This window comes from Marmota marmota, unplaced genomic scaffold, assembly GCF_001458135.2.
Source record: "Marmota marmota marmota unplaced genomic scaffold, marMar, whole genome shotgun sequence".
NCBI lineage: Eukaryota > Metazoa > Chordata > Mammalia > Rodentia > Sciuridae > Marmota > Marmota marmota.
Window position 1 is genome coordinate 26,503,774 of NW_026000026.1, and position 20,668 is coordinate 26,524,441.

At 57.1% G+C, this 20,668-nt stretch overlaps 1 protein-coding gene across 1 annotated transcript in view; it reads right to left on the reverse strand.

The window, feature by feature from the left end:
- Positions 1-10,987, reverse strand: part of Scrt2 (scratch family transcriptional repressor 2) — a 15,413-nt gene extending 4,426 nt beyond the window's left edge. The window contains exons 1-2 of the mRNA XM_048810557.1: positions 10,532-10,987; positions 13-255 (exon numbers count right to left, since the gene is read on the reverse strand). Coding sequence (XP_048666514.1) covers positions 13-255; positions 10,532-10,664 — 376 coding nt within the window. The 5' untranslated portion in view covers positions 10,665-10,987. The remainder of the gene's footprint in view (positions 1-12; positions 256-10,531) is intronic.
- Between the last annotated feature and the right edge of the window lie 9,681 nt (positions 10,988-20,668).

Here is a 20,668-nt window from a genome sequence, read left to right on the forward strand (position 1 = left end):
CCGCATCCCCGCCGCTCCCGCCCCGCCGCCGCCGCGAGCGCCCGTCCGAGATGAAGAAGGCGTCCATGGAGTAGCTGTCGGTCACGGCCGCCTCCCCGCGGAAGTAGCGCGCGGACAGGCTCGACTGCGGGCTTTCGGGGTCGCTGTACTCCTCCGGCGCCGCGGGCGGGTACGCGGGCTCGGCCGGCGCCAGTTCCAGGCCTGGCTTCTGGTCGCCATCGTAGCTGCTTGGGGGCAGGCAGTGCGGGACATAACCTGGAGGGGCGAGAAGTGAGAGGGATGTTGAGCCGGAGGTCCCGGGGGAAGGCTTTCCTCTTTGACCCTGTCCCTCCCGGCGCCCCCTAGCTCCGAGTCCCCGTGGCAGCACTTGGAGAATGATGGCCGCTTGTAAGACAGTGTCGCACGCTTTGAAGGTAGTTATTACACCCACTTTGCAGGTGAAGAAACTGAGGCAGGGACATTCAATCAGTCTAAACTAACAGCAGTGAGAAGTGGAGCCAAGTTTCAAACCCTGTGTTCTCTTTGTCCAAGAACATTCTGCTTTTCCAGTCCTATAACATCTATGGATTTCAGCTTTCCCACCCAAACATGGCGCATGCCTGTCACAGATACTCACCAGGCTGAAGTGGAAAATCACTTTCGCCCAGGAGTTCCAGGCCAGCCTGGAATTACAAGTTTCACTTAAAAACCTTCCAGCGTCGTTGGAAGGACCAAGTAAATGATGGCAGTGAAGGTGTCCTGTATGGAGCCCTAACTGTATGCCAGGCTCTGCCTTGATGCTTTACATACGTTAACTTATTTAATTGCCACAGGAAGTAGGTATTATTAGAGCCCCCATTTTACATGTAAGGAAATTGAGAAAGAGAAAGCGCACACAATAATTGCTATATAAATGTTAGCTATTATAATTATGCCTTTTACTTGCTTGAAAAAGTGACTTTGCTGAAGACTGTTTAATTGTCTGCCTCCTGCTCTACGCTTTGAGCTTCCCAGGGCTGGATCTGTGCGAGCAGTGACTGGCTCCCAGTAGATGTGCCATGACTAGGTGTGGCATAGACCAATTGCACTCCTTTGAGACCCACTTCCTGGGGTTGCTGGAGGATTCACGGGGGGGTCAAGTGTGTGGCATGTAATAACTGTGGCACAGAGGGAACCTCCTTGTGTTTGCTCCCAAACCTGCTCTGCCCTGCGCTCTAGAAGTCTTCCTGAGCCCCCATGACAATTGCCTCCCCCTCCTCCTGCCCTTGGCTGGAGTTGGACCAGAAATCCTGTCTGTCACGTGTTTGAGTGACTGGTGGATGGGCAGGCTGGCTCTCCCCCAGGGGATTCCATAGGGTCTTCTGGAGGACAGGGGCCACCTCCGCTTGTTTCTGCCTCAGGTGGCCTTGCCTGGTCCAGCACCTTCCCTGGGCTCCCTGGAGGGTTTCTGGCAGACATTGAACAAACTTATGAGGTTCTGCAGCTGGGGAGTGGCAAATCCCATTGGACCCTCTGCATCTGACCCCTGCAATCTGTAACCGCCCCCTCTCCAGGGAGCAGATGGGAGCCTTGGGCTTTGGAATCCTGAGGCCCGATTCCTGTGACCTCCAGACTTCTGCTGGGCCTCTAGTCACGGGGCCTGGCTGACTCAGCCTTTAGGGTTTTGCTTCCTGTTTGGCATTTGGGTGGGCACGGGGCAAAGTCTCCCCGGCACTGAAGGTGAGGGTGTGCTCTTATCTTCCCCGTCCCTTCAGCAACTGGTACAGGTGGCTGTGGGCTGTGGCATGGGTGACTCAGGTGCAAGGTGCTCTGTGGTCAGAAGCGGGGTGGGGGCAGTGGTGGTGGCAGATTTTAATCCAAGGGGGAGGAGGTGCCCAGCTTCCACCTGCCTCTGGTGTGGAGGTTGTCCCACCTCCCATGCCAGGTAGTGGGTATCGCTTGGGACTAGGTTGAATGCCTGCCCGGCCCTCCAGACCCCCTCCTCCTCCTGAGTCCTCTTGCATGGTAATCACGGATGGTGGTGACAATAGTGACATTGACCGAGCACATGCTGGGTGCCAGGCTCTGGGCTGAGTGCTTCCTTCCCATCCCCTCCCAGGTCACCCCAACAGTCCTTATTTACACATAAGGAACCTGAGGTACAAGTGGCAGTGGTCCGTATGCCCAGGTGCACTGCTCCCCGTGAGGTCCTGCACCCCTGGAGGTCCTGAAGAAGGGTCTGTGACTCAGCTGCCACTTACCACGAGGGACCCAGCCAGTGGGCATTTGATAAGTTTTGAGGAATGAATGATAAAGACTTGCCCGGCAGCCCAGCAGGGTCTGCTGTAGGGAGGACAGGTCTGCATCTCACGTGGCCTGGGCCCTGAAAGGTGAGGACAACCTAGTTCCCCAACACAGATTCTAGCTGAGTGCCTTGGGCGAGTCCATCTTTCTGTGCTTTGGGTCTTTTTTCTGGAAATGACGAGAGTATGGGATCCACTCGGAAGCCGTGAATGATCATGTGACCCGGGCTTTGCACTGTTCTATTATTAAAGAAGAATGACATACTGGTAAAGAGCACGACTTTGGTGCCAGACTGCCTGGATTGAGTTCTGGCTTTACCATTCCCAGCTGTGTGACCTTGAACAAATGATTTGTCCTCTGTCTGCCTCTACATTTTCACTAAAGAGTCCCCCAGTGAACAAGCAATAAATGAATAATACCGTCGCTCCAAGAACACTAACGTGTCACACATGAGTTCGTTCTCCTCTCCTGACCCTGCCATTTTACAGATGAGAACCCCAAGGCGCAAGGAAGTTAAGCAACATGCCTAGGGTCATGCAGCAGGAAGTCAGAGCCAGGATTGCAGCCCCTTGCCTGGCCCCCAGTGAACCCACAACACATGTCAGCCACAATGACAGTCTCCCCGGCTGCATGTCTGTGCTTCAGTTTTCTTGATGTACACTCTGATAAACCTGCTGATGCTCTCTGGGCCTCTGTTTCCTCCTCCAGAATGGGTCATTTCCTCCCTCCCATGCTAATGAGAAAACTTCTGGTACACAGGAACTTCTGAACCTTGGGGCCCTCACTAGAATGAGTGTGCTGCCCAGGGCGCCCTCTGCTGGCAGGTGGCAGCACTGCAACTCCTTACTCCTGATGCTGATGTCTTTCTATAGAACTAGGGGTGTCTCCGGATGGCCTTCAGGGCAGACCTGATTGCCCAGTGGCTGAGAAGTTTGACATGGGTTGGGGACATCATATGCAAGTTTGGTCATGTTAGAAGGCGCTTCTAACTTGCTTTGAGGCTGACCAGGTTGCTTTCCTCTCTGGGCTCGGTCTGTGGGAAGAAGGTTGGGATGCTCTAAAGACTTTCTGCATTGTGGATGAATCAGTCCCTCCACCATCCCCTGTGTCCTCTCCACTCCCTGCTCCTTCAACTCGACTTCATTTTTCTCAGATCCACAGACGTCTCCCTGCGTGTGCTTGGGCAAGTTCCTCAATCTCTGCTTCGTACGTCTGTATAAGGGAGTTCATAACAGGAGTGGATGAGTTAATGTGGGTAAAGTGCTTCGTACAAGGCCAGGCCCATGATAGCTAGCCTCTCAAGCTGCTAGGATCAATATTATTTCTACATTTGCTGGTGACATCCTAATCTGCCAGAGAGTAGGAAATACACAGAGGTATCTCAGGCTGCTCTGTGACTGTGGGAAAGCCACTTCTCCTCTCTGGGCCTCAACCCTGGAAAATCCTTTAGGACACTCTAAACCATGTTCTCCCCCGTGCATGGAATACAGACAGGTTTGGGGTGCTTTCTCTGTCTCAGGAGTGACTAGAGGGCTGAGCTGCCTGTCTCCTAGCTGCTAGGTTGAGACACTTCCCTTTTGTTTGGGTCCTAATAGAGGTCCAGAAGAGCTGGGACTCAAAAGAAAGGAGACCTGGCTGTCACCCTAGCCCATGCACACAGAACCCTAGCTGTGAGACCCTTGGGCAAGTCATGCTGCCTCTTTGGACTGAAATTTCCCATTTGAGAGATGGTTACCTGATTTACACCTGTCATGTAGGGGCATGGGAAGGGCTCAGAAACACAGAGGTGTACACATGTGACCTGAGAATGACTTTGGTTTTTCCTGCCCAAGAGTCTTGATGTTTTAGACTGAAGATCAAGAATCCATTTATGGGGCTGCGGTTGTGGCTCAGTGGTAGAGAGCTTGCCTAACGTGTGAGGCCCTGGGTTCGATTCTTAGCACCACATATAAACAAATAAATGAATAAAGGTCCATCAATAACTAATAAAATTTAAAAAAAGAATCCATATATATATATATATATATGGCCAAAGGAGTTCTGGAAAAGGAAATCTATGAAAATCAATGTGCTGGGTCCTCTGCAGACACTGTGTCATTCAGCTGCTCTGCCCCCTGGGTGGGAGTGGGGACCCGTAACAGATCCTGGGACCACCTGCCTTCTGGCTAGCACCAGCCCTCCCTGTGCACCATGCACCACGCTGTACTGCCCCAGAGGCCCAGGGAGGGCAGAGCCTGCTGGGGAGGGAAGGTGGTATCTCGCGGGGCGGTGGGGTGTTGGAATAGGGAGAAGCTGCTGTTCTAGAAAGTGCTCCAGCACCCTGTGAATTTTTGTAAATAATATTTAACAGTAATGACTCACAGTTATTGAGAACTTACTGTGTGCAGGGCTCCCTGCTAAGTGCTTCATGCACATGAGCTCAAGTTTAAGATAGGTCTTCCCAGGCCCTTGTGCCGAAGCCCAAGCCCAGAGAGGGCCCTTGACCTGCCTCAGGTCACACAGAACTTCTCACCAGAGTCAGGGTGGCCTCTTTTCCTAATGGAGCCAGTCCAGGGCTCCTTTCCCCAGTGTCTCCCTGCCTCCCAGGGTGCCAAGCTGCCTGAGGCAGTCTCAAGCCCCAGTCCCTCCCTGTCCTGATGGGCAGGAAAAGAGAAGGGCCCAGTGGGAGAAGGCTTCCCAGGTGGCCTGGTTTCCTGAGGAGGCCTGGCCTGCGCTGGGGGGCTATGGGGGCTGCTGCATGGGTATATTTAGAGCTGCTTCTTGCTGTGCCAGGGCCTCGGGCCTCGAGAATTAGCTCCAGCCAGCTGAGCAGAAAGCCAGGTCTGTCAGCAGCAAAGCGGGATAAAAATAGTTTCTCCTGTCTGCTTGCAGAGCTGGGCACAGGGGCCGGTACCTCCCCCTCCCCTTGTTATAGCATCTTTGTTCCCGGTTCCCTGGGCGCTGGACCAGAAATGACACCCACCTCCTCCAAAGGCCTGGCAGCTGGTGCATCTGCCCACAGGGAGGGGTCCCTGGGTCTAGGGAGGCAGGCGCAACATGACCAGGGCTACGGGGCTGTTGCCCACTGACCCACACCCAGGGAGCTTCTAGAGAATTCCAGGACCCCTCCTCATGTCCTCCCAACCTTCTGGTATTCCCCATACTCTGGTCTTTCCTGTGACCCAATTCCTGTGGCCCAGAGGGAGGTCCCTAGCTCTAAGGAACCCATAGGAAAGCCTTTCAAGGGGTCTGGAGATGGGAGTGAACCTCTCAAGGTCTCTGGGTGGAGGAGCAGCTTCCTCCGCCCCTGGGAGGGTCTCTGGCTGGCCTCTGCTGGGCCTCCTCTTGAGGATGGGTGTGTGGCAGTGCCCCACCTCTTCTGCAGGCCTCCTGCTTTCTGCCCTGCCCTCCCTCTGCCCTAGGAGGGTGCCTGGCAGGGCACTCCACACCCTTGCTACCCAGAGGCTGCCGGAACACTTTTCTCCAAGGGAAAACGCAGCTGGGGAGGAGGCCCAGAGGTCTAGGGCCTCACCGTGCCCAGCATCATCTCACTGTGATCCCGAAGAGCCTCCAGGCTGAGGGATCCCCAAAACACACTGGTGAAGCACCCACAGGAGAGGTGGGGGGGCAACACCTATGCTCTGGTGATTTGGGGCACCCTCGATGCCTAGTTTTGCCTCTGTTGGGTGCAGTGCACCCTCCCAGCCCTCCTGCCCTCTGCCCACTGTGTGTGTGTGTGTGTGGGGGGGTGGCAGGGGCTGGGCCTCGGGGATGTCAACTGCTGGCTGTCATAAGGGACTCTGGGCACTCTCCTGATCTCCCTTCAGAATCACAGGCTGAGACTGTCCAAGGTGGGGCAGCTCAGTGTGGGCCTGCAGCATCTCCCTCGGAACCTCAGGCTTTGGTGGGGACTGTGGGCCCCCGATGTCCACAGTCCCACTGAACCCCGCTGGGTCATAAGAAAGTCAGACTTCCACGCCTCCAGAAAGAGCTGAGAGAGGTCACGTTCAATTGCTCGATTCTGTGAGAGAGAAACTGAGGCTGGGGCAGGGAAGACTGGCTAAGGCCACCAAAGCTAAGACTAGACACAGTCAGGCGTGACAATGAATCTGGATATGACCCTGAACTGGAGATTGGACCTGGATCTTTATCCCAGACCCAAAAGGTTGATCTGGACCAATTCCTAGCCCTTGAAACTTGAACTTGGACATGGAGATTGCCCTGGATACCACACTTGTACCTGTAACTTCAGACCCTGGTCTTGGACCTAGACTTGGGGCCTGGTCCTTGACCTAGAGTTGGACATAGACACAGGACCTGGACCTCAGATCTGGTTTGGGATACTGGACCGGATGTTGGATCTGGGCTTCTGACAGGTCTTTCATCTGGACCTTAGATCTGGACCAAGATGAAGATGCCAGGGACCTGGTGGTTATAGAGGACTTTGGTGGCTCTGCTGTGTGTCCTCAGGCGCCTCCCCAGCCTACTCTGGGTTACCCCTGCCAGGGGATTGGGGCAGCCCTTTTGCATCCCTGTTCCCCACGTGGACTTCCTCAGGTAATGTGCAGTAACCGGGGCTCCTCAGCTCGGCTCCCAGGCCTGGCCTGGAGCGACTACTTGGCGCCATCCAGGGGAGTGAGAGGCAGCCAGTGCTGGTGTGATATGGTCAGCGAGACAGGCCCACGGTAGAAGCAGGAGCGCTCCTCGGCCTGCTGGGAGGCTTCCTGTGGCTGCAGAGGGCAGACAGCTGCGCTATTGGATTGGCATTGATCCTTCCTCTGCCTGGGTAGGGTGCGCTGAGAGGCTTTGGGGGTAGGGGAGAGCTGGGGTGCAGAAGGAGGGACCCTGACTCCCAGCTCGAGTTCAGAGTTCAGTGTGAGGGGGAGGCGGAAGTGGACGCTCTAGGAGACGTCCTTTTCAGGGGGTCGTGGAGACCACTGACACACAGTGTCATGAATGGCCGCCTTCTGGGGGTGGTGGAGGGCCCCACATCACCCTGGGGGGAGGGCTGGGCTGTGAGGAGGTTGGGCTTGGTGGAGGCGGAGGGAGGTGCTGTGGGGGTTAGGAGGATATGGGTTGCATCTCACAGGCAGACTGTGCTCAGAATCACCCAGGGGAAGAGAGAGGAAGCCAAGGGTCCTTGGGGGCAGGGGCAAGGGAGGAGCCCGAGAGGCAGGGAGACAGGAGGCCTTGCATTGGAGGGGACACGGACGGTGGATCTTGCCCCCCCTCCTCAGGAACTCTGCAGAGACCCAGAGCTTTCTCCACTGGGGGCACGTCCCTTCCTATTTTGAGGTTCTGTGGGTTTGGGGGCATCCGGGAGCCCAGATACACCTGCGGTGCCTTCTGCCCGGCCAGGAGGCGGAGGCTGAGGAGGCGGGCGTGGGGAGGCGGAGCAGGGCGGGCCTCAGGGTGTGCGCGCCTGTGCGCCTGTGTGGGAGGAACCTCCAGGAATTCTCTAGCAATCCCGGGGGCTCCTGGAGCTGGGGCACACCTCTTTAATTTGGGGTCCTGCATCTTTATCAGTTAGGGACCTGGGGTTCCTCTGACCTCCACTTTGACAGCTGCCCCCTACCCCCCACCCCAGTCGGTTCTCCTCCCACCAGCCTCATCCTGACCCTGCAGCCGGAGCTGCAGGAATGGCTGGTAAGAGGATCTTTCTAATAACTGGAACTATCTCCAGCCCCAGCCCCAGGCCCTCCCCCTCCCTCCTCCCCCTCCCTCCTCCCCCTCCCTTCTCCCCTCCCTCCTCCCCCTCCCTTCTCCCCTCCCCCTCCTCCCTCCGCTCCTCTCCCCCTCCTTTCTCCTTGTTTACCCAGCACACTTACACACGCTGGGAGAGAAAAAAACGTCGGCTCAGCAATTTTTCACACTTCCCTCAACCGCTCAGCAAGGTTATTTCCGGCAGAGCAGAGACAACAGGGCCACCAGGAGCCAGCGGGGTCTCCAAGGACCCCCAGGACCCCCACCCCCACCCAGCCATGGAGCGACGGGGGCCTCACTGCCCAGTCTGGCCACACCCCAGGAAGGGAGATGCCCCTGAAAGCAGGACGAGGCGGACCCTGTGTTTCCCGGTCTTACCTAGTCTTGAGCCCCCCACCCCCGCTCCCGCCCCCGCACTGACTGTCCCTAGCAGACACAGCTGAGGCGGCCAGGTCAGAGTGCCTGTCCTCACTGTGGGCAGCCTGCTGAGACTAAGAAACTAAGAAAAATGCCGGGTTGCAGAAACTCTGCCACCCTCAGCCAGGGGCATATGTTCCCAGAGCCCCAAGGGAACCTGACAATGGCCTCCCAGCATTTGGTTAGGTCCTTGTCCAGGTGTCTATAGTGTCTCTCACAACCACACTTGACCTTCACAGAAGCTGAGCTCGTCAAAGTTGGAAGGATGTTTAGTGCATGACATCCAAACCCTTTCACTGCCGGGGAGGCTGAGAACCAGAAAAGGGAAGACACTTGCCCAAGGTCACACAGCAGGTGAGAGACCTAGAGTCCAGGCCCCCCGTGTTTCAGGCTAGGCTATCTGGCCAGTCTAAGGATTCCCCAGAGGCCAGTGAGTTGGTCTGGAGTCCTTTGGGGGAAAGGGGTTCAAAGATAAGGGGTTCTGGGGTGTCAAACCTGCTGGAATCTGCAGTTATACCACTGTCCCACCCTGATTCCTACACTCACTTGGGGGTTCCTTTCAAAACCTGTTTGGACTGAATTCAAGGCCAGGCATTCTCCAAGGAACAGCCCACAGTTTTGGCTCTGCGTGGGAAATTCTCTGAGCTTCTCTGGGTTTCCTCAGCTGGTATAGGGGTAGGACCAAGGGGACCTCAGTGGGAGGGATCCCGGAGCTTTGTGTCACCCCCTAAGGGATCCATATTCATCTTGCAGATATTTCCAATTCTCCCAGCTCCCTGTACATACTCCCCAGCCTTGGCATGGCCCCAGGTCCACCCTCTGTCCTACCAGCCTCAGCCCAGCCATGTCCCTCAGCTTCTGCCTGCCACCCCATGGAGCCCAGGGCCAAGAGAAGAGGAGAGTAGAATAAGGGGTGTGTGGCTAAAGAGAAGGGGGGGGTGTTGGGTAGCTGGGGGAGCCCAGGGGCTGGGGGGCTGAAGCTGTGTCCTTGATCACTCCCTAACTTCTTTGACCTTGGTGAGGTCACAAGGCCCTTTGCCCAGCACCCTCTCTCTACCTGGGTTGGCAAAGTGTGGGAACATGAGCAAAGTGCTTGGAATCCCGAGGCAGGGGGCCCCCACCCTCCAGGATGCCTGTCTTTGCCATCTCAGCATCCCTCATCCCTAGCCCTTTCTTCTCTCTCTCTCTCTCTCTCTCTCTCTCTCTCTCATACACACACATGCACATACACACACCCCCCAAAGCTGATGCCACACTTGATGTCAGATCTGTCACTACTGAAGTGACTCCTCCTCTCCAGACACCTGCCCTGGGGGGACCATCAGAGGGGAGGCCTTTTGTGATCCCCTTGATGGAGATGGGGGCCCACAGAAACAGTCTCCTCCCTAGCCTCCAGAGATCACCCCCTCTGCAGCCTGGATGACCTCTCTCATCTCCCAAACCCTTGTCCCTGCGGGAACTTGCTTTAAGAAGGGGTGGGGGTGGGGCAGGCAGCGGGGGAGGCTCACGGGGAGCAGCCGGGTTGGCTCTGGAGGGGGCAAGAAGCTGGCGATGGGGAAGGAGTGCAGCTCAGGGGACCAGGAACCACTTTGGGGGAACCCCTCCCAGAAATCCCCTCTTCTTTGCAGTCCCTAGGACAGCCCAGCCTTTGGCAGGCGTGTGGCTGAGGGTAACAAAAGAGTTATTTAGAGAGGGGGTCTGAGAGCCCTCGCCGGGCATCACCAGGGGGAGCAGGTTTGAAGGAAGGGGGTGCATCCAGCCACCCCCAGGGAGCCAACCCCACCGGGAGCGGGCAGCCAGCTGGCCTCCGTCCTCCCACGGGAGGGGGTGCCCTCAAACTGCCCTGTGCGGGAGCCCCCCAGCACCGGCCCTCCTGAGCTCCCTGTCTGTCCGCAGTCTCCCATCGGCCCCCTCACTCCAGCCCCGTTCCAGGGCCACAACTTTCAAAGTCCCGGCTGGCGCGTGGCTGTGGGATGGGCCGACCCTGTGACTTTCCCTTTGTACGACCTGGCCCCAGCCCCGCCCGCCCGGCCCTCGGCGAGTCCGGGAGGCGCTGGCGGCCGGAGCGATCTCCTCCCGGGGTTCCCTGCCGCGCGCGCCCCTCCTTGCGTCCAAGTTGGGGAGGGCCGAGCTCCCTCCCCTCTCCCCGCCCCCGCCCGGTCCCACTCACCGTTGTCCCCGGGCGTCCCCCGGGCGCCGGGCAGCACGTAGGCAGTCTCCAAGGGGTGGTAGGTGGGGGCCGGCCCCCCGCTGCACTGGAAGCTGTCCCCTTTGATCTTCTTCACCAGGAAGGAGCGCGGCATGGCGCAACTGGCGGGGGGCTCGGCGGGGGGCACTGGCGCGGGCCCGGTGGGGGGAGGCGGCCAGCGGGCGCAATTGGCTGTCCGCGCGGGTTTCAGCACTGGACAGCTCCCGGCGGGCGGGCGGCGCTCGGAGCCGGCCCCGGTGGCGGCGGCCCCGGCTCGGCTCGGGCTCCCGCTCGGGCTCGGCGGCGGCGGCGTGCAGACAGGCGGTCGCTGGAGCTGTGCTCAGCACTCCGGCTGCCGGCTTTATATGGGACGCAGGCTGGAGGAGATCAGGTGGTCCCCTAGCAATGGAACTGTTCAGCGCTCTAATCCATCAAATGTCCCCCAGGACAATCGCTCCGCACACGTTCNAGAGAGAGAGAGAGAGAGAGAGAGGGAGAGAGAGAGAGAAAGAGAGAGACATGCAGAGAAAGAGAGATGCACGCAGAGGGGCCAAGATAAGGACAAAAAGACACCAGCGACAAACAGGGAGAAGAAAGAGAGCCTGAGAAAGTGGCCGCACACACTCCCGCACCCACAGGAGGAAGGGAGATCCAGGCACACAAAAAGGGAGCCCCCCGGGAGGCAAAGAAAGGGAAAGAAAAGTGAGAGGGAGAAACTGAGGGGCGCAGAGGGGGAGCAGTCCTGAGCGGGCGGGGTCAGGAACATGGGGACATGGGGAAGGGGACGCAAAGAAAAGAGTGAGTCCCCGGCAGCCGCCCTCCTGCCTGCAGTGTGCTCCCTCTGCCCCATTTCTGAAGTGGCCAGTGTGGACCCCCAGTTTTAACTAGAGGAAGTCGCCCCACTCCCCGCTCGGGCGCCTGCTGGAGCCTCCTATTGGGTTTGGGGCTCAACTTTCTTCTCCCAGAACTGGTGGGGGGAGCGAGTCCCCCAGGCCGATGCTCAGCCCGTCCTGTTCCGGTGCCTCGCTCAGGCGAGCGCTGCCAGAGGAAGTGAAAATCGTCCAGTAATTAATTTCCCTGCTGCCGGGGGGTGGTGGTTTTGACACATCCGAGGCTGTGTCTTTCCCTGAAGCGGGGAGCAGACAATAGAGACACGTGGACTGGGAAGGGAGAGGGGGGAAGGGAGGGGGAGCGGGACTCCTGCTGGAACTCCGCAGGTCAGCTCCTTTGTCTCTGGAAGGATCTGAGAAGACCCCCCCCACAATCCAAACCAAACCTAGGGGAGGGGGGGTGCCTTGGCAGGACTAAGGAGCAGGAGAACTCAGTCCCTTACCAGAGGATGCTGGGCAGAGCCCCAGGGTGGTGGGCCAGACTCACCAAGTGTGGGATGGTCAGTGCCCAAGAGTCCCAGAATCAGACTCTAGGGATGCCAGGCTCTCTCTGGTCGCCAGCATTCTGTTGATGGTGGCAAGGCTGATGGAGTAGGGATGTCCTTTGGGGACTGTGTCATCCAATACCAACTAGGAGTGTAAGACCCAGAGAGGGCAAGGAGGTGCCTGAGGTCACACAGTGAGTCAGCAGCAATTTCAAGAGACCTCAATGTCTTCTGGGCACCCCTGAATCAAGGACTTATCACAGTCTTTGAATGGTGGCTTAGAAATTTCAGAATCAGTTTTGGACCCCTGATCTTGCCAGAGCTCTGTAAAATCTGGGAGTCTCTGATCATCTTCCTAGTCATATTGTTTTGCCCCCTGGGGTTTTTTGTAACCTTGGTCACCAAGGGGTCCACAGCCCTGGACGCCTGGCACACCACTATATTCCCACTCCAGCCTCGGAGCCTGCTTCTGGTCCTTCCGCCTCTGCCTCCACACTATCCCCTTGAGGCCTGATCCTTCCCTCCCTGTTATCCCAGGAAACTCCTGATGGTCGCCAGGCCTTGGCTGAGGCAGGATTTCTGGCCAGGAGCTGTCCCTGCCTGCCTTCACCATAGACCAAGCCACCTTGCCCACCAGCCCCTGAGTTCCTGAGCAGGAGGACTCGGTCGTGTGTGTGCCTTGGCACACCCTCAGCTGTGTGTACTGAGCTCTCCTGCCTACTAGCTCTGGAGCCTTGGGCAACTGCTCTGTGTGTTGGTCCCTCCGTTTATAAAATGGGAACAATACCTGTTGCTGCCTCCTTGGGGTCATTGGGAGGACTACAAGCGTTGCTGTGTACAAGGGACTTGGCATGTAGTAGGTGCTCAGTGCACTGGGATTTCATGTGTGACACTGCCCGCAGCATCCAGCATTCACCCATCCTGTGTTTGTGGGATTCTGTGAAATCAGAGTCAACTAGACAGCCCTGGGCCCTGCGGCCTTGGAGCTGGCAACCCAGGGAGAGCGGATGGACACTAAGAAGGGAGAGGAAACACTCAGGCCTGTGCTGCTCTTCCCAGGGACCAGGCAGCGCTGTGAGGAGCAGCCCAGGGTGAGATAAAGGAGGGTGACGGCGCCTTCAGACACGGCGCCGGCAAGTCTCCTGGGGGGAGGGCCACTTGAGCAGGCCACAGAGGAGCTCCAGGAGGTGTCTTCAAAGTTCAAAGGCAGGAATGAGCGCGGCCAGGTGAGGAATAGCCCGAGGTGGAAGGAGATGAGGCCCAGCGGCTGGCAGGCCAGAAGCGAGGGTGTCCACTGCACCGTGACTGAGTGGATGGGTGGGAGAGGGTGGTGGGGAGGTGCAGCCTACAGCCCGGGGGCCATTGTTGGAGAATAACTTTCTGCTCCTGAAGGGAGGTGGCTGCTTGGTTATTCGGTTGTTGACTGTTATTTATGGTGTAGCCATGTTTTTGTTTGGATTTTGTACCAAGCATTGAACCCAGGGGTGCTTTTACCATGGAGCCCCAACCCCAGCTCTTTTTTATACTTTATTTACAGACAGGGTCTCACTGAGTTGCTTTTAGGGCCTCGCTAAGTGGCTTAGGCTGGCTTTGAACTCGCCATCCTCCTGCCTCAGCCTCCCGAGCTGCTAGGATGACAGGCGTGTGCCCCTGCGCCCGGCATATTTTGGGTTTTGTGCTGGGTACTGTCCTCTACCAGGGCCTTCTCCACTGGGGATAAAGAAGACAGCTGCTGCCGGGGAGCTCACCTCTGCCCTCCTGAGGAAGACTTCAACCTGGAGGGGTGCACAATGGCTGCCATCGTCTCATCACTAGGGCACCAAAGAAGGACCTTCTGTCCCCTGAGCCTCCCCCCGACACCAGCTTACGAGTTTCGGAAAGTCTTCTGTTTGAATTCATCTCTCCAAGTCACATCAAAGAAGGAAATAACTTTATTCCCAAGAAAGTTTGCTGCAGCCTCGGAAATTAGAATAAAACCCCAAGCTGCAGGAAGTGGGCAGAGGGTTGGGAAGAAAACATCCACTCGGTGGAATATTCCATCACCATTAAAATTATCATTAAAAGTTATCAAAAAGTTATTATTACAGGGCATAAAATCTCGTGGAATTATGTGCAGTGGAGGGTGAAGAACCCAGAAATCTCTTACAGCATGTCCCCAACTACAGACCAAAATAAAAAACAACATACCCGGCAAAGTGGAGGACTGGGGGCCGGGGAAGTAGCGCAGTTGGTAGAGTGCTTCCCCCATGCCCAAGGCCCTGGGTTCAAACCCCAGCACCCCGCACACAAAAATAAAGTAAAGTGAAGGGCTTGGGGACCGTGCAGGGGCCTCCTCCTCTTCTTTTTGTATTATCCCCAAAGTCTATAAAGTATTTCAGCTCAGCAAACACTTGCTCACTATCTATTTACTTCCCGATGAAAGAAATGATGAAGTTCAGTAAAAACATGCAGGATACTCATGATCCTTTCTTCTGCCTTGGAGAAGACAGCCGGTGGCAACCATTAATGCTACACCAGGGACATGCCAAGCCACAGCTCCAGCCAGGCACTGTGCTAAGCACTGGTCTCTAGGAGAAGCTGGACTTGCCTCGGGCTTTTATTTTTTATTTTTGACAGTGGTGGGGAATCAAACCCAGGGGTGCTTAACCACTGAGCACATTCCCAGCCCTATTTTATATTTTACTCAGCGACAGGGTCTCACTGGGTTGCTTAGGGCCTCGCTAAGTTGCTGAGGCTGGCTTTGAATTTGCAATCCTCCTGCCTCAGCCTCCTGAGTCTCTGGGTTGCCTGCCCGAGGCCTTAGTTCAAGGGACCTGGGCTTCATTTATTTTCAATTCAAATTCCTGCCCTAGCATTTCCCAGCTGTGTGATTCTCGGGCTCCAGTTTTCTCTTCTGTAAAGTGGGTGTTGACCTAGAGTCTGCCGCCCAAGCTTGCGGTAATGACTGGGTGGTGCTGTTGAGAATGTGGCCTGGCTCAGGGTGACGCGACTGGGTGACTCGCCGACTCTGATGATTATGCATCTCCACCCTTCTCGATGGCGTCCAGGGAGAAGGTTTTATTATCGGCCTGTTCTACAGACAAGGGGGAAGTGACCGGCTTCAGGCCTCTTGGTCACTGAGCAGAGGAGCCGGGGAGGGTCCCACATCCAGGCCCCCTGGCTGCCTCCTCGGGAGGTCCAGCCTCGGTAAGAGGGCCTAGCTGGGGGCTGCCCTACCCAGCCCGCTCTGGTACCCTCCAGATCTCAACCCTGCTCATCAGGAGGGAGGGCACCTCCCAGGATCTGGGTGTGAGTCTCAGGGCTGTGCGACCCTCTGTGGCCGGCAGAGCTGATCTGCGCCTCCCCTGCACGTGTGGAAGGAGAGGCTGGCGCCCCCTGCACTTCTGAGGCTGCCTCTAGGGCGGGAGGAAGGAGCGTTGCTGGACCCAGGGACCCACCCCTGCCCGGCTGCGCTCCCTCTGCCCTCCTGCTGGGCCAGCTTCTTGTCTGCCGAGTGGGGAATGGGACCCGATGGTCCCTGAGCTGCTGTCCAGAGCTGATAATGGAATTCTGTACGAATTCCAAGGAGGAGAGTGGCCACAAATGCATCCGCTCCCGGCTGACGGGGCTCTTTCTCGGTAAGCCTCACTTACTCTGCCCTGTTTCTCGGTGTATTTTTTTTCTAGACCCTTCTCCTCTGAGCCAAAGGAAAGAAGGCCGAAGGAGAAGGAGGCTGGGCCCATTTCTCAGCTCCAGGGTCACAGAGATGGGCAGCCCCAGGCCCGGGTGGGTCCCCTGCAATCTGCTAAGTGCGGCCTTCTTTCTTTCTTGGGGATGATAGCCAGGAACAAAGGAGGGGAGTCTTCGTCTGGGGTGCAGAGCCACACCAGGAAGCCAGGGGTAGAAGAAGGGCAGCTAGGGTGGGGGAGTGGCAGGCCGTGGCACCAATCAGGGAGTCTTGGCCAGCCTGACGGGGCCCGCCTTCCACTAGGGGAGCCCCACCCGGGCAGACAGGCCAGACCTGGTCCTTGACTGCACTCTGTGGTTAGCCAGGGTGCCCTGGTGGGTAGTGAAGGTGGCTCAGCTGGAGGACGTCTGTGACCGCAGTCCAGAGGAGACCCCAGTGCCCCTCCCTGTGGATGCCACATGTCTTCCATTACTCATTTAACAAACGTGGAGTTCTGGGCCACGCGCCAGGTGCAGGTCTGTGCGCCTCACAGAGATCACCTATTCACTCCTCACACCCACCTTCTGAGGCAGACGCTGCTGTGGGTCCCATTTTACGGAGTGGGAAACTGAGCCCGCACGGGTCCCGTGGCTCGCCCGAGGTTTCCCAGGCAGCGGGCTGCCAGCCACCAGTCCAACCTGGCAGTCTGCTCCCCAGGCGGTACCCGCATGTCTCTGCCACCCGTCTCCTCTCCAGCCACAAGGCCCTGGCAGAGATTCCTGGGGACTTTTCCATTTTCATTTCTTATTGGCTCAGGGCCTTGCAGCCTGCACAGACTTGGGGGTGGCTGAGGACAAGGCAGGTCCCAGCCCCACCTGAAGCCCCTTCTCTGCTCTCTCTAACTCTCCCACCTCATCCAGCTGGGCCCGGTGGCCCATGTCTGTAATCCCAGTGACTCAGGAGGCTGAGGTAGGAGGATTGCAAGTTTGAGGCCAGTCTGACCAATTAAGTAAGATTCTAAGCCTCAGAATAAAAAGGGCTGGGATGGGGCTCAGTGGTACAGCACCCCTGGGCACTCTACCCCGTACCTCCTCAGCCACCAGGCCTCTGCGGGTGCTGTCCCCGCTGCCCCCAGTCTCCCTTCCCTTCCTCCCTAGTTAGCTTCTCTCCCATCACCTCCCTGCCTGACCCCAGAAACTAGCCCAGGGCGGGTGATTTGGGAAGGAGCATGTCTCAAGGTCTCTCTGGATCATAATGCCGACTTATTGAGCACTTATGAGCCAGGCAGCGAGTCCAAGCCTTTATATCCTTTCTCACTCTATCATCCTAACAGCCTGCAGGGTGGAAGTCCAGGGCCCAGAGAGGCAGAGTGACTTCCTCAAGGAGACCCAGCCATGACCTGGTCCTTGACTGCGCTCAGTCGTTAGCGAGGTGTCCTGGTGGATAGCGAAGTATTTAGGTGGGGCTGTCTGTCTACAGAGCCCTGATCTTAAACCCTGAGTCCCTCTCTCTAGGTGACCCAGACCTCCTCAGTGCTGGGTGAATAGTAGTTGCTCAGTAAATACACAAAAAACCCTAATGAGTAAAAACTTCCCCACTCACTACACACTCCTTTGTCTGGCGCCAGGTTGATTTGTCAACCCTTGAGTTTTCCCTCTGCTTTGGGGCTGACCGAGTCCCCACTTTGACTGCCACAGAGATTGGTATTTCCCCCACTAAAGTGTCACCTTCAAAGCTGGAGATTTTCCTGAACAGGCGAATTCCTGTCTCTGAAAAGGCTGCATCTTAAGCAGCTCCCTGAAACCTCTGGGACCCACTGGCTGGTGGGAATCTGATCACCAGGTTCCCTGTGGGGCCAGGGGACTTGGGACAAGCTCCCATACAAGAGCTCCATATTCAAGCAAGTGAAGTAGCTCAGAGTTAAGGCCAAGGTGATCCTGAGCCAAATTTTGACCCAACTCTGCCTCTGGGAACTGTGTGACTTTGGCTGGGTCACTTTGCCTCTCTGTTTCACCTCTGTAGACTGAAGTCAGTGCCAGCACCTGCTCAATAGGACTCCATGCGGCTTGGAGAAGAGCCATTCTGCCGTGAATGAGGATGTCGCCTGCACAGCCTCAGATACATGGGCTCCGTACCCTCCCCTCCATTGACACTGGGGAAACTGAGGCAAGGGACAGGGAAGTGCCTTCCTTTTGACATTCGGCTCGCTCACCTCCTGGGGGCCTCTGCCGCCTCCCTCCCTTCCCCACCAGCCGAGCCCAGAGCCACCCCTGGCAGATGCTGCGGCGGCTGTTGTAGCTGCAGAGCGGGCGCTGCGGCTCCCAGGGCTCCTGGCACCATGGAAGCGCCCGCTCCGCACCCCGGCTCTCCTCCTGCCTCTGCTTGGGCACCAGCTGGGAACCATCAGCTGGCCCGCGTGCTTGGAGGCAGGGGACTATCGATGTTGACCTATGCTTGACCTCAGACTCATAGGTGGAGGGGCTCCTGAAGCACCAGAGCCCTCCACGCTCCCCTTCCGCCCCCTCCTGCTCACCCAGCCGCAGAGGCCAGGGGCCCCCCGGGGTGAGATGCTCGCCCATCTGGCTGGACTCCTGCTCTGCCCCCTACCGACAGGCTGTCCCCTGGGCAGGCTGCTGATCCCGGGGGACCTCATTTTCTTCAGTTCTCAGGATGTTGGGACTATTGGCAGCTACAGGGCAGGCAGGAGATGAGAGGTGCTTGCATACAGTTGGTGCTTAATAACATCAGCCATGGTTAATGCCGAATCTGAGGTTGTTTTGATACCTGGGATTGAACCCAGAGACGCTTCACCACTGAACCCTTTTTTATACCTTATTTTGAAGCAGGGTCTAAGTTGCTGAGGCTGGCTTTGAACTCCTGGCCTCAGCCTCCTGAGCCGCTGGGATCACAGGTGTGCACCACCGCTTCCAGCCCCACAGCTACTTTGAAAGGTAGATTGCGTGATTACCGTCATTAAAGAGCAATGCTGGGTACAGAGAGGTTAAGACGTTGCCCACGGGCTCACAGCCATAGGGCTGCAGGTATTCACTGAGCACCTACTATGTGCCAGCCTCCGTGCTAAGGGCTGGGGACATAGCGGTGGGTAAGACAAAGATGCCCTTTTCCAGCCTACAGCCTGCTGAGCCAACAGTCGGCAAGTACACCAATGTCGTGTCATAAAGAGCACCGTGAGGACAAGTGACACGGGGCTCCGACCTGGGGAGAGCTGTTCTTCTGCATAGAGTCTAGAATGCAGTGATGGGTCGTGACCCATGGTGACCTTGTAGGTCGGGCACGCTCTAGGATCCCGGGATTGGGGGTGCCCAGAGCTCCGTGTCCTGGGTCAGCTTCAGAGTGGATAATAAACACTGCCCGCCCCAGGGGGAGGAGTTCAAAGAGGATCAGGGACTTAGGTTCCCTGAGCCTCCCTGTTCTCCTCTGGAAAATGGGACAGAGAAGCACAGGTCCCACTGGGCACTGGAGAGCTGGGGCACTAGAGGCCCTGATCCTTGGTGGCTGGAGTGGGCAGGGGACCTTCTGTTTGGCTGCCTGGCACCTTCCAACATCCTTGCCTTGTGAGCCCCCGAATCCACCTAATGGAACTGACGCTGCCTTCCCAGCCTCCTCTGCAGCCAAGGGAGAGTCTCTGACCCAGGGGAGCCGTGTGCCACACTGGCTACAGGTGGTGACTGCTACTGAGTGTCCATCAGGGACAAAGGTCCTGGGGTCAGCATCCAGCTTTGGTGTTGGCGGCACAAATTCTCATCTTGGGGCTCCGTGGTGTTGGCAGTGGAGTCTTCTTGAGAATAGGGACCCAATAGGATTTGGGGCTTTTTTGTTTTGGGTACCGGGATTGAACTCAGGGGCAACCAATCACTGAGCCACTTCCCCAGCCCTATTTTGTATTTTATTTAGAGACGGGGTCTCCCTGAGTTGCTGAGCACCTTGCTGTTGCTGAGGCTGGCTTTGAACTCACGGTCCTCCTGCCTCAGCCTCCTGTGCCTCTGGGATTACAGGCATGTGCCACGGGGCCCGGCCGATTTGGGGGCTTTTTATAAAGTATTTTTCTTGACGGGAAGTCCCCAGGTCTGGTGTCGCCCTCGTGGGGATCCCCCGAGCCCCTTTCCAGTCTTGGGTCCCTGGTGACCCCAGCCCAGGCCATTCCTGGAAACTCAGTCACGTCTTCTGCCTGTTGAGCTGGAATCTCTGTCCACGGCCTCATCCTCTGCCCAGTGGGGGGCTTGCAGGTCCCCAGTTTGGGGCTACGTCCTCCCCTAAGGGCCGGGGCTGTTTGCGTTTGTGTCCCGGCTTCCTACACAGCTCATGAGAGGGAAGTCCTGGTGTACGTCGATGCCCTGTCAAAGGGGCGCGGGGCGTGGTTTTCACGCACCTGCCCATTCGCATGCTAGTGAGGACCCAGAAGTGGACACAAAACTCCAGGACCCTGTGACTGGGCCTGAGCAGAAAGCAAAGTCCCCTCCCTGGCTCTAGATGTTGGACTTCTTGTTGCAGGACCAGACATCTCATAAACGTTTTTGTTTATTTTTTCTGATGACATGCAGCCACTGCCCCTAAATGTTTTGTTTGTAGGCCCCTCCCATCTTGTCCCTGAGACTCCTCTTCCTGTCCTTTTTCCCTTAATCTCCTCCTCCAAGATCGCCTTGCCCCCGCCCTGCCCTCAGGGAGGCAAATCAATGGCAGCTCAAGAACGCAGTCGTTGGTTGGTGGCCATGCCTGGAACTCACTGGGACAGATTCTGAAGGGAGTTTGGGCTTCTGTGAGGCGAGATCTGGGATTGATTAATGATGTCTGCAGGACACTGCAAGGAAGGGCTGAGGTGCTGTGGCTGTGATTTCTGTCCCCGGTCCTCGGAGGCTGGAGGCCAGAGGACAGAATCCAGGAGGTGCCTCGGTCACCTTGGCTACGAAACGCTCCACCTTTGGTTTCACTAAAACTCATCCTTTCGATTCTGAGTGTAGGCGACAGACCCATGTGACAGTGGCAGGGTCTGTGGCTTTGTCACCCTGATGTGTTCTTGTCCCCTTACAGATATCCCAGGTTCCCTGAAATACCGTCTGTGCTCATGGTGAGTTGGAAA